Below are 13,497 nucleotides of genomic sequence, written 5' to 3'. Positions count from 1 at the left end.
GGAAATAGCTATAATCTTTATTTTTATGAAGAAAGTGCTGGTAAATAATGAATTAAACCAGTGATGGCGAACCTTTTGAGCTTGGTGTGTCAGCATTTTGAAAAACCCTAACTTAACTCTGGTGCCATGTCACATATAGAAATTTTTTGATATTTGCAACCATAGTAAAACAAAGATTTATATTTTTGATATTTATTTTATATATTTAAATGCCATTTAACAAAGAAAAATCAACCAAAAAAATGAGTTCGCGTGTCACCTCTGACATGCGTGTCATAGGTTCGCCATCACTCAATTAAGCCTTAGCTGGTTTGGCTCAGTGGATAGAGCATCAGCCTGTGGACTGAAGGGTCCGGGTTCAATTCTGGTCAAGGGGGGGTGGCGTTGACCAGAAATATATTAGGGTTCTTCAGGCTCCAAATGACAACTACCTAATCCAATTATTTTAAGGAAAGGGGTTATTTATTGGTTCAGATAGCAGAACTGGTTTGGCTCAGTGGATAGAGCATCAGCCTGTGGACTGAAGGGTCCGGGTTCAATTCTGGTCAAGGGCACATGCCAAGGTTGTGGGCTCGGTCCCCAGTGGGGAGCTTGTAGGAGGCAGCCTATCAATGATTCTCTCTCATTGGTGTTTCTATCTTCCTCTCCCTCTCCCTTCCTTTCTGAAATCAATAAATCATATAAAAAATAATAAAATATCAGTAACATAATACTGCAGCTAGATCATAACTGGCAGCTTCATTTCTAGGTAAAATATTAAATTTTGTAAAAAAAATTCAGCAATGATTTAATTAACTTGCAAAAGTAAGTTTATTGAAGCACAGAAGCAATTAGAGCAAAGTTGTCATTTCAACTTTTTCAAGAGCATTCTAATTAGAAAAGAAGAGGCTGCAGGAAAATTGGTTAGTCATCTATTTCTGTACAGAAACTTCTCCCTGAAGTTATCCAGAAAGGTGGGTAGGTTGATGCGATGTCTTCCTTTGTGTCCTTTAGATTTTTTTCTCTGAAAGACACTCTTAAAGATCTGGAAATTTCTCATTTGACTTTCACCTCAGAAATATTGCTGACGTGAGATGAGACGACCTTGCCATCCACCACCTCCTCTATGATGGTCTTAGTCACTCTAGTCTTGCTTGGATCTGAAAATCATAGAATCACAGTGTCAGTCTGGAAATGATCTGGAGAAATACAAGTGCATTCATAAATTATGTTCTCTCTGGGTAAGGTTATGTAAACAACAGTATATACTTTATCCTTTTTAATTTTTTTAAAAGATATGTTTTTATTGATTTCAGAGAGAGGAAGGGAGAGGGAGAGAGAGATAGAAACATCAATGATGAGAGAGAATCATCGACTGGCTGCCTTCTGCATGCCCCCTACTGGGATCGAGCCTGAAACCCGGGCATGTGTCCCGGCTGGAAATCCAACCTTGATCTCCTGGTTCATGGGTCAATGCTCAACCACTGAGCCTTAGCAGCCAGGCAACAGTATACATACTTTTAATATCACAAGCAAAACATGTCTGCTTTTTAAAAAAATAGATATTTTATTGATTTTTTACAGAGAGGAAGGGAGAGGAATAGAGAGTTAGAAACATCGATGAGAGAGAAACATTGATCAGCTGCCTCCTGCACACTCCCTACTGGTTGTGTGCCTGCAACCAAGGTACATGCCCTTGACCAGAATCTAACCTGGGACCCTTGAGTCCGCAGGCCGACGCTCTATCCACTGAGCCAAACTAGTTAGGGCTGTCTTTGCTTTTAAATTATAAAATTATGAACATTAAAAAAATACCTACCTCTTCCCTGGCTAGAATGGCTTCCAGACTTTGAGTCACCAGATGTGGAATCCCTGGACCCCATGTTTCTGGATCCTGAGTTTTTAAAGTCAGATCCTCCAAAACTGGAACCACTGGAGAAAAAAAAGAATTGTTTTCCTTTGCATGTTGCAAAGGCAGGAAAACTCCTCCATACAGAGGGCTCTCTGTGATGAAGGTAGATGCCATTTGATTGGGCTGTCACTGTGACTTCATAAATCAATGGTTCTCAACCTTCCTAATTACGCGACCCTTTAATACAGTTCCTCATGTTGTGGTCACCCCCAATTTCATTGTTACAAATTGAACATAATTAAAGCATAGTGATGAATCACAAAAACAATGTGTAATTATATATGTGTTTTCCGATGGTCTTAGGCGACCCCCGTGAAAGGGTCGTTCGACCCCCAAAGGGGTCGCAACTCCCAAGCCCCTTTTTGGTTTCATGACATAAATGCACTGAGGTGTATGCCTTTTAGCGCGTTCATGACTTTCATTTACCCTCCCTCTCCATCGAGCAGGCGGCGGTAGGTCTCGATCTCCATCTCCAGGCGGGTCTTGATGTCCAGCAGTTGCTCATACTCGGCGTTCTGGCATTCGGTCTCGCCCCGGATCTGACAGATCTGCTCCTCCAGGCTGCTGATCCGCATCTGAATTTCCGACAGCTGAGCCATGTAGTTAGCCTCCGTGTCGGCCAGGGTCCCTTCCAGGGAGTTTTTCTAAGAGAAAAATAAATAAATAAAATAAGAAATTCATGATGAAGAGAAAATCACAAAATTTTATAAGGTACCCGGAGACGTCCACCTTCACCAAATCGCAAGCTATATGTCTTAATTTTTGTTGGCATTACTTTTTAAAAATGAAATCTATGGAAATAGCATATGCACCTTCACCAAATCGCAAGCTATATGTCTTAATTTTTTGTTGGCATTACTTTTTAAAAATGAAATCTTCTATGGAAATAGCATATATTATCTTTACTGGGAATGTTTTATGCATTCTGTGACCACGATACTGTCCTCCTTGATGCTTCTTTCACTATGTGCCAAGTGGAACGTCTTGGCAAAGAGGGCAAACCGAATCCCTTAGGTCCCTGTGGGAGAATTTGGAGAGCACTTGGCACACACCATGGCCAGTTGGGACTGAAGCTCAATTTCCAGGGCCTGCAGGGTCCGTTTCAGCTCTGTGATCTCATTCTTGGCGGAACTGGCTGCCCCGGCATCGGTGGAGATCTGTGCTTGCAGGGATGCACTCTAAATAAAAATGAAATGCAGTCACTGTGGGCTGACGGAATGAGCGGACATGGCTTCTGTGTGGCCACAGGCTTAGCCGCTCAGCGGTGATAACCTACCTGCTTGTTGAACTGCTCCTCAGCCTCCCTGCGGTTTTGCTCAGCCAGCTCCTCATACTGCGCCCTCATGTCATTCAGTAACTTGGTCAGATCGGTGCCTGGGGCGGCATTCATTTCTACCGTCACACCCCCTCCGGAGCTTCCCTGCATATTCTTCATTTCCTAGCATAAAGGAAAAAAAAAAAAAGATCAGAGTGATAAAGACAGAGAAGCAATGGACTTCCTAAAATGCATAGTTGAAACTAAGACACTGAAGGGGAAAGATAACCCCCAAATTCAGCTATAATTTGCTCATGATTACTTTTTCTCTTGGTCATGGGAGTTGGAAGTCCATTCAGCTGACTGCCTGGGGCGGCATTCATTTCTACCGTCACACCCCCTCCGGAGCTTCCCTGCATATTCTTCATTTCCTAGCATAAAGGGGAAAAAAAAGATCAGAGTGATAAAAACAGAGAAGCAATGGACTTCCTAAAATGCATAGTTGAAACTAAGACACTGAAGGGGAAAGATACCCCCCACCAAATTCAGCTATAATTTGCTCATGATTACTTTTTTTCTTGGTCACAGGAGTTGGAAGCCCATTCAGCTGATACTATTTTATTTTATAGAATGGCTATGGGGGAAACAGGTAGGCCAGAGTGGTTTAATAGTGTGGACGGTGTTCCTACCTCCTCGTGGTTCTTCTTCAGGTAGGCCAGCTCCTCGGTGAGGCTCTCAATCTGCATCTCCAGGTCGGAGCGAGTCATGGTCAGCTCGTCCAGGACCTTCCGAAGGCCGTTGATGTCGGCCTCCACGGCCTGCCGGAGGTGCAGCTCATTCTCATACCTGGAAGGGGCAGCCGTAAGACAGAGCAGTACACGTCAAGGAGTACACCCAATCTTACATACTCAACAAGGAGTGTTCTCCTCTGAGCTATTTAACCAACGAAGGCTACTAATCTTAGGGTTTTTTCCCTTGTAAAGAAAAATAAGAGCCTGATATTAATTCTATTGCTGGCTAATAGTTTTTATGCCAGAAACGTCAGTCTTCATTTCTCTCTTTTCCTTGTTGGTGAGATGATGGTTTTTTAAATTTACATTTGGGACATTTGTGAATTTAGGTCTTGATCCCCTAAAAGGTTTTTTAAAAAATTAGAATGACTTAAGCAAACAGATTGAATTTCACTTTTCCCACAGCACTTGTTTTCAAGTCTTCAATTTCCTTACTTCAGTCTGAAGTCATCCGCAGCCAATCTGGCATTGTCAACCTGCAACACCATCCCGGCGTTTTCAACAGAGGCAGTAATGATCTGGAAAAGGCAAAAACAGGGAATGAATCGTGGATGCTTTTTACCTGCGTCCGCATGCCCGCCTGTGAGGGTAGAAGCCGCTGAGTTAGCTTTGAGAACTTGCTTAGTGATGGCACTTGTACTGATGATCGGGGTGTATTTGGACTACATCTTTTTGTGGAAAGGTAACAGTTTGTAGTTACTGGACTAGGCATAGAACACAGCCCTCTGCATACTTCCCCTGCTTTGGAAAATCAGTTATTCCATGAGCTCTTCCAGAAAATAGTGTGAAAAATGAGCTCCACTTCTTGAAAAAGTCTTGAAAAATATATATTTCCATGCAACGGTGGCAAGATACTTTAGAGTCCACCACATCTAGAAAGAAAAATGGTTGTAAAGACCATTTAAATCTAGCAAGACTCTAAAGTATGTCAACCTGTCAGAATGAATCATGAAATAGATTAAGCTAGTTTTGACTCATTGTCATCACTCATACATACATGGTAACCAGCTGCCTGTCATTGTATAAGTTTTACTCTTATGTAGAAATACATTTGAGATGCAAACAGAAAATTAATGTGGTTAGGTGCAATCTGCAGTACTGTCATAGTTAAAACACACCAACTCCCATTTTAAATATTCAAGAAGCAACTATGTTTTCAAATAGTTCCTTGGCTTAAAATCTTCATTACTGTACATGTTCTGAATAAAAGCAAAAGAGACCAATAGAAGCTCAGCGGTGGGTAGGATCTTACCTGATTCCTGAGATCTTCAATGATTGGGTAGTACTTGCTGTAATCTCTTCCGGATCTACCATCTCCAGACCCGGGCCCATACTTCTCATACCACTCCTTGATTTTGTTCTCCAGATCAGCGTTGGCCTCCTCCAGGGCTCTGACCTTGTCTAGGTAATTGGCCAGGCGGTCATTGAGGTTCTGCATGGTTTGCTTTTCACCTCCAGAGAAAAGCCCGCCATCACCAGTACCACCACCCAAACCACCGCCATAGTTGTAGAAGCCTCCACTAGCACCGCCACCAAATCCAGACCCCCCGCCGAATCCAGAACCCCCGCCGAATCCAGAACCCCCGCTGAATCCAGAACCTCCACCAAAGCCAAGTCCAGAGCCTGAAGCTCCTCCAAAACCACCCCCGACTGAGCAGCTACCAAAACCCCCTCCAAAGCCACCGCTCAATCCCCCGCTCAGGCCACAGCTGCCGGCTCCTCCTCGGAAGCCCCGGGCAGAGCTGCCCCCCAGACCACATCTGCTGCTGCTGCTGCCACCAGCAGACACCCTGACTGAGCTGCTTCCTCCAGCCCGGGAGGAGGAGATCCGAGATGAGCAAGACATGATGCTCCTGCAAGGGTTGAGCGTGTCTAGGCGAATCGAAGAGGTGAAGAGCGTATTTGCAGGCTGCCTTCTTGGCCCTTATATGCACCCTTTTAGGGTGTTCCTTTTCTGTGTCACTTCTTAATCCCTATTACAGTTTTGCTAATCCGCAATTGGATAATGTCTTTTTCCTGGACCCACTCTGCTGTCTTTTTTTCTGAAGCTGGGTCAGAGCCTGGGGGCATTTACTATAATAAGGAAATACCAACAAGGTGGAGCAAAGGAAAAAAAAATAAGTTATTCCCAGAATGACAGCTTGACTCTTTCAGAGGTTTTGACTGATAATTCTTTTTTGAAGGAGCAATTCTATTAAATTTGCTTCATGATTTCCCAATTGCAGGGCACAAATTCACAAATGTCATTAAAATACGTAATATGGTGAGGGAAATTTCCCATCAGACTTGTCACTTTTTGTTTGTATTGTTCTCTTAAAGTTGAAATTAGCTGCAGCATCAGCATTGGTTTAGATTGACTCGCCTTTCTCTATGATTATTTCAGTCAGCGTCTTTCTGAGGTTTGAAGTTTGTGATTTTCAGGTTATTGTCTTCTTTTTATTTTGAGATCAAATGAGACACTTTTACTGTCAGTAAGAAAAACATAAATAAATAAGTCTTCCATGTACACATTATTATATCTCAGCAGCACGTTTACTCAATCAGAGAATGTCTAAAAGCTTGTAGACAGATTGTTTTAGTAACAGATCAAAGAGTATGACTTTCTGATTGACTTTGAGTCTGATAGAATGACACCAACTTCCCTCTTTAGAATCAAATCTTATGAAACTAGAAGGTGATACTGATTTTATCTTTATTTTAAAGATATCTGGAGAAGGGGATCTGAATCCACTTCTAACCAATGTTATAGAGTCATTTGCAGATACTGAAATCTGGAGTTTCCCTAGTCTACCTCTGCTCATGGTTTTTTCTTTTCTTTTCTGTTTTGTTTAAAGACATTTAGAAAATAATCTGTACCCACTTCTGATAACTAATGTTATGAGTGGGGTCATTATATAGACACTGAAATCTAGAATCCTCCCCTGTAATAATTTGCTTCCTGTTTTTCTGTCCCTTTGTACTTTAGATTTTTCCATTCGCCTCTGCTAGTCAATAAAGGTTGTGTGTGTGTGTGTATGTGTGTGTGTGTGTGTTTAAGGCAAATACTGTATGATTCTACTTATATGACGTGTGTGTGTGTGTGTGTGTGTGTGAGTGTGTGTTTAAGACAAATACTGTATGATTCTACTTATATGATGTAGCTGGTGTAGTCAAATTCAGAGACAGGAAACGGAGTGGTGGTGCCAGGGGCTGGGGGAGAGGCAGTGGGAGTTGTTTAATGGATACAGAGTTTTAGTTTTGCAAGAGAAAAAGAATTCTGGAGATTGGTTCCACAGCAACATGAATATATTTAACACCACTGCACTGTGCCCTTAAAAATGGTTACAATGTTCACTTTTACTTTATATGTATTTTACCACAAATTTAAAAAGCATCTTTTAATAAAAGTATAGATGCTTTCAAATATATTTCTTGACCTTCTTAGCTTTATGCTCATGTAGCTCGCTGACGTTCGTTTATTTAAAACTTTCTCCTTTATCTTGGCAGTGTCTGTTAAACCACGTGCATGCTTTAATCCTTACATTTGATCATTTTTTAAACAATGTTCTGCCTTCTTTTAATTTTTCCTTAGACTGCCTTTGATTGGGACAGACTATTAAGTCAGTGGTAATTCCCTTTGCTGTGGGGCTCTTTAGGGCAGTAGCTTTTATGTTCTACCTGTATTGTTTTCGTAGGAGTGGTGTGTTTTCAGTCTTATACTCAGGGTGCTGCCTCTCCAAGGAGTACAAGGTGTTTTATAAACTTTAAATCGTTAAGCTGGGCGTAATTCGAATTACACCCTTCTCAGGTAGGTAAAAAAATGCACCAACTAGCACCGTCTGTTGGTCATCTTGCCTCACCCCTCCCCAAAGCCATGAAACCAAAGAAGTCTAAACGCTAACGATTTAATGGAATGTGAATGCTGGAGACGGGAGGGACCATCATTGGGTTATTCCTTCCTCTTAATATTATGAATGGAATCTTTCTACCTGCACAAGGCTGGCATTTGGTTAAAAGAAGGTTTAAAGAAAGGAACGGCAGCTAAGTGAAAGAATTCTGATAAAACAGAAATTTCTGAGCACAGGGAGAAAGGGTTTCATGTGGAAAGATTGAGGAAAGACTTTTAGCAGCATCGTTGGCCTCTGAATTTGGCCAGGGGTTTGTGGAGTTTTTAGTCAGTGATCATCTAAGGTGTAGCTTTCTCATTTCGGCAGCTTTATTTACCTTCTGATTTGGGATATCTGGACATCTGGGTCTCCATTGAGGAAGCTTGTGATGACAGGTGTTCTATCTTGTGTCTCATTTTTTTAGCTTTCTTGTTGATATAATTTTATTATGTACATAATAAAAACTTACATACTTTTTTTTTAAATCCTCACTCGAGGATATGTTTATTGATTTTAGAGAGAGAGGAAGGTGGAGGGGGAGAGAGAGAAATATCTTTTTTTTTTGAGAGAGAGAAATATCAATGTGAGAGAGAAACAACAATGTGAGAAAGAAACATCACTCGGTTGCCTCCTGTACACATCCCGACCTGAGATTGAACCTGAAACCTGGGTATGTACCCTGACTGGGAATTGAACCTGCACCTTTTTGGTGTATGGGACAATGCTCCAACCAACTGAGCTACCCAGCCAGGGCAAAATTGATATAATTTTATGCTGACATATGTCTGTTCTTTGTTTTTTAAAATTCAGCTTCAAAATCAAGTTCATTTGAGATGCTTCTCTGATTCTCTGTACTTCAGAGATGACTTCTGGGAAGGGCCTTTACGTAATAAATAAAACAGCCATTATCACCTCAAATTGTTTGTCTAATGAGGCAGTGTATAAACAAATGTAGAGGTAAACCCACAGGATTTTCTTGTTTGTCACTATTTCCTTAAGTGCAGTTTCATGCTTTCTTTCTGTGTATCTGTGTGCCTTCTCTTTTCAGGGGTGAATCTATCAGACTAATCTCGATTCTGTGACTTAAAAACTGTCTACAACTTTGATGTCTAGTGGGTTAAAGGATTTTAATCACATATATAAATACAATTCTGTTCTTGCCTGAAGTATTAGAATTCTTAAATAAGCTTTGGTCTCCATTGTTTTGAGACATCCCCAAATTTAATATTCACTCTCTTTTATTTGAAATAACGAGTTGCCCGAGTTCACAAGTTAGTTATTAGGATTTCTTTCATCTGTAAAATGAAAACTTCAAGAATCTGGTTAGGTTCCAGTGGGGGTAAGTGTTCAGAAATGCCGAACATTTGGTGCCTGGCATCCATTAGTTATATGACAGTTTAAAAGAAATGGACTGAACCTCATGTATCTGGGCTCCCAGTTCAGTGCTGCCATCAGTTATACATTGTTTTGAAAAGTTTGTTATTAGCAGTTTATTTTTACCTGTAAAGAATCAACTATGACCTCTGTAGAATATGACCTCTGTAATAATTGCAGAATTATTTTCAAATAGTAACCATTACCATTTTTGTGAGATAGATTACTAGTATTTTTAAAATTTCAGATTAATATATTGCATGCTTTTAGGTTAGCAGGAAAGTCAGTACTGAAAAGCATGGCATTTTGTCCCTGATGAATCTTTAGCATTGAAAATAGAATGAACTTGGGAAATTCTATCTTCTATTCACTCCAGAGAATATTCTGTTATGTTTTTCAAATAAAAGCATAAGACCAGAATAGTTAAGGGAAGTAACTGGGCATAGAGTATTTGTTGAGTGTTGGCAGATGGTATGGCAAAAGGAAAAGCTCCAATTTGATGTGTGCACAGCCTCTTTTAATACCTAACATGTTGTAGAGAGATAATAAAGAGCCCTTGAATTAACAAAAAACAACACAGCTTGACTTGCTTCATGAACAGCTTGGGTCACTGATTGCTTCTGTCCTTTATTATGTGTTCTGTCTTTTAAATCTGTATTCTCCACCTCTGGGTGTATGTGTGTGTGTGTGTGTGTGTGTGTGTGTGTGTGTGTGTGTCTGTCTGTGTTGGAGGGGTTGTTAGTAAAAGGAGGTGTTGTTTGCAGAGGGGACAGGGAAGGTCATGCCAGAATCATGTGGGGACTTCCCTGCAGAGAATTATTATTTAGGTCAGTGTCATGATGATGGCCACTGTGAGCCTCACCAGGCTCAACTACCTGGAAGGGAAAAAAGATTTTGCAGTAATATGTGTCCTGAGAAGCCACTCCCAGTGGATCTGGCACCATCCATAAATCGATGTCAGTCCTGTGCTATTGCCAGACACCAAAGGAGTTACAAAGTACCTACAAAAATAGAGCTGAAATGCACCAAATTCTGTGACTGTTTCTCTTCCTTCACTCTTTCCTATCTTCTTTCCCCATCATTCTTTTCCAGTCTTTCTATTTTTAGTTTCAGTTAAGCATATCTGTTTGAAGGCTTCCTTTTCTCCACCAGCATCTGCTCGATCACGCCATTTTGCCAGATTTTGTTCTGGGAGAAAATGACTTAGCTTTGTACTTGTCGAGTTTGAATGCTCTAGAATCTCTTTAAACAGCTCTTTTTAATTTTTATTTTATTTTTTTTACTTTTCCTGAAGATTATTTAGTTGGTTTATGGAGAGTTAAGAGAATAGGCGTGACTTTGTAGGGTAGAGGTACTTCTGTCCTTCAGAGTCCAGAGTCAATGTAGATTGAAGTAAGCACAGAGTTTATTGATTATTTTTACTTGACAGGTCCTTGGGACCTTGCCTCATACCAAATAGACAATAGCTTCCTATTCACAGAACCCACAGACATATAAAACCCAGACATATAAAATGTGAGCTGTTAGCTCACAGTCTGTGTCCAGCCCCAGAGAAAGTGGGCTAAAGTGCATATCTTCTGGGGTGTCTAGGGGAGATATGGCAGGTGGACAGGCAGGGTTGGGAGGGGTGGTCTGGGAAGGGAAGTTTGGGAAATAGGAGGCTGAAGATGAGTCAGGCCAACTAAATAAGCTGCAGATTCCTGCAACTGCGGCTTTCTTGGAAGTCAGCTCTCTTCCCAGAATCCTCTCTTGATTTTACACAGGGAAGACAGCGGCCAGCAGGTGGCGCCAAACTGCAGCTAGGACAGGTTGAAATTGTGCATCAGAAAACTGGAGTGGCTTGGCTAGCTAGCTGCACAGATTTCCCCTCGGTGTTGGAATAGATTTTTAGCATATTTTATCAAGGCTTAAAAGGTTTTTTTTAAATTTTGTTTTGCTTTTTACTGTGTATTATTTTCTTCCTAGAGATACAGCTTTACCTTCATGCCTTCAGCTTTTGTTTGATTTTTAAAAGGCTTTATCATTCCCTAAGTATATAAATATTTTCTTCTTCTTTTTAAAAAAGTCTACAAAGGTTTGCTTTCTTATATTTCTGCAATCTCTGTGGAATATAAGAAACAATTATAGCAATAGTTGAAGCTCCGGATCCTCAGGCTTGTTAGATTGTTACACTTATTCAGACTCATCATTTCCTTCTTGGGGCTAGAGCACAGGTGCCTACATCTTGCTTTCTTGCTTTTATTTGAATTTTAAGTCAGAAACATTGTTGACTTGAGATGAAATCACTTGGCCATTATCTGTCACTGTCCTTGTTCCTCTGCCTTTATTTTAAGGAGAATTTTAGAGCCATAGTTTTCTAACCTGTAAAATTAAGGATAATAATTCCTGTCCTACTTAGTGCACAGGATTATAAGTGCTTTGTAAATTGTGATTATATATTCAAACATATGGCTTGATCATTTTTTTTGCATTGGTACAGTGTTGTTTATTCCATAAGACCACCTGGTGCTGAATTAGAAGATCAGCCTAATTTCATCTGATTCAAGTGCTGTATAGTCTTCACCATTTTAAAAAAATGTATATCTGATGTCCTTGGTATCTTTACTAAGGGATTTTATTTTTGAAAAATTTATATATAATTATTTATCAAAATATGTAGACCCTATCTATATCTATTTTTTAAATCCTCATCTGGGGATATGTTTTTCATTGATGAGAAAAAGAGAGAGAAGAAAAGAGAGAGAGAGTGAGAGAGAGAGATCTGTTGCCTTCGGTACTTATCCCGCTGGGGGTCGAACCTGCAACCTAGGTATGTGCCCTGAACCCCCAACCTTTTTGGTGTATGGGACGAGGCTCCAACAAACTGAGCCACCTGGTAGGACACTATTTATATCTCTTGGATTTAAGTTTAAGACTATAATTAGCTGCTCTCACAAACCTTAGCAATTAAGGATTGTAGTTAAATGTCATGGTTGTGAAGACTGCATTTCAGTTTTGTGATCTCATTTCTGGCTTGGTCAGCTGCTTCCGTGGAGAACTGAGCTGGTCATGACTCACTCTGGCCTGTAGCATCATGGTGGGACAGAGCTCTGAAATATGCTCCCATTTTATTTCCTAATGTATATTTCACTAGCCATGTTAATAGTTGAACTGTTCTTTTGCGTCCTTATAGACTTACTTGACAATAATTTCATGTTATATTTATCAGCATTCAAATGCTGAGACAGGTCAGTAGGTGGGGCAGCATTCCTTCCAGTAATTATGCTAATACTAGAATCTTGTTCCATTGCTTTGCCTAATTTATAGGAACAGATAAAAATTAAACTAACTCTCACACATCAAGCCAATACTTCCCCTGCCTTAAATCATCCCAGGGCCAGGTACCAGACAACTAGAGACTGTCCTTCCAGCCCAAAGCCCAAGGAAATTATTCAAATTAGGTGAAGACTATTACACATCAGTTTCAACACTGTCTCCCTCCTTCCTCTTGGATTATTCCTATAACTAAATATGGATCCACCATTTGGGCAATTGTATTGCCTCTGCAGGTCTGTGTGAATATGACTTTAAGCCTAGGAAAGGACAGTTACATTCGATAAAATTTGGTTTCCTCATAGAGTAAGACTGTATCTGGTAAGACAGCCACGTAAATACCTGAAAATTCTCATAGTTGCTGTGAGTAAACTCTTCAGTGAACCAAGAATGAGCACTGATGGCAGCAACAGTGGCAGAAGGAAGATGGCATTTCATTAGGGAGCAGTGTTGGCACACTGGTTACAGTGTATGAACTTGAAGCTCTGAAAATGTCTCCCCAAAGTTGTCTTCTTCTATAACACAATTATCATTACATTTCAAAAATGCTTTCAAAATTAAGTAGTAAATAAAAGTAAGTAAATAGAGTCTTATTACTAGAAAATTCTTTTTTTTTTTTTTTTAAAAAAAATCTATTTTTTTTGATTTCAGAGAGGAAGGGAGAGGGAAAGAAAGAAAAATCAATGACGAGAGAGAATCATTGATCGGCTGCCTCCTGCACACCCCCGACTGGGGATTGAGCTCACAACCTGGGCACATGCCTTGACCTGGAATCGAACTCTGATCTCCTGGTTCATAGGTTGATGCTCAACCACTGAGCCACACTGTTTGGGCCTGAGAAAATTCTTGATTGTTAACAGTGGCACAGAGCCTGAATGGCATGAAAGAAAAAAGTATTTTCTATTTGTGAAGGAATGTCTATTATGCTCACATTTATTGAGAAAGCTGCATTTCTGAGAACTCATGAATTTTCTCGAAGATTGTAATGTTTTTGTTTCACATAATCTG

At 40.4% G+C, this 13,497-nt stretch overlaps 1 protein-coding gene across 2 annotated transcripts; it reads right to left on the bottom strand.

Annotated features, from left to right (window-relative positions):
• Window positions 1-895: 895 nt before the first annotated feature.
• Window positions 896-5,944, bottom strand: KRT24 (keratin 24, type I). Of its 2 annotated transcripts, XM_014536121.1 has the most exons (9): window positions 5,190-5,944; window positions 4,373-4,455; window positions 3,836-3,992; window positions 3,514-3,577; window positions 3,168-3,265; window positions 2,944-3,069; window positions 2,318-2,535; window positions 1,799-1,911; window positions 896-1,139 (listed from the first exon to the last, which is right to left on the bottom strand). In XM_014536121.1, exons 1-9 carry the CDS (start codon window positions 5,781-5,783, stop codon window positions 1,036-1,038), a joined length of 1,557 nt encoding a protein of 518 aa, XP_014391607.1. In that variant the 5' UTR covers window positions 5,784-5,944; the 3' UTR covers window positions 896-1,035. The 2 variants fall into 2 exon arrangements, with proteins under 2 accessions (XP_014391607.1, XP_005861909.1); XM_005861847.2 differs by lacking the exon at window positions 3,514-3,577 and having other exon boundaries at window positions 3,168-3,329.
• Between the last annotated feature and the right edge of the window lie 7,553 nt (window positions 5,945-13,497).

Source organism: Myotis brandtii, unplaced genomic scaffold (genome assembly GCF_000412655.1).
Source record: "Myotis brandtii unplaced genomic scaffold, ASM41265v1 scaffold157, whole genome shotgun sequence".
NCBI classification, from domain to species: Eukaryota; Metazoa; Chordata; class Mammalia; order Chiroptera; family Vespertilionidae; genus Myotis; species Myotis brandtii.
This window is presented reverse-complemented; position numbering and strand designations above follow the sequence as displayed.

Coding starts and splice junctions, on each gene's coding strand:
- KRT24 (XM_014536121.1), bottom strand. CDS start 5,783: ATGTCTTGCTCATCTCGGATCTCCTCCTCCCGGGCTGGAGGAAGCAGC. Junction 4,456..5,189: donor TTGAAGATCTCAGGAATCAG/GTAAGATCCTAC, acceptor TGCCTTTTCCAG/ATCATTACTGCCTCTGTTGA. Junction 1,140..1,798: donor CCATTCTAGCCAGGGAAGAG/GTAGGTATTTTT, acceptor TATGATTTTCAG/ATCCAAGCAAGACTAGAGTG.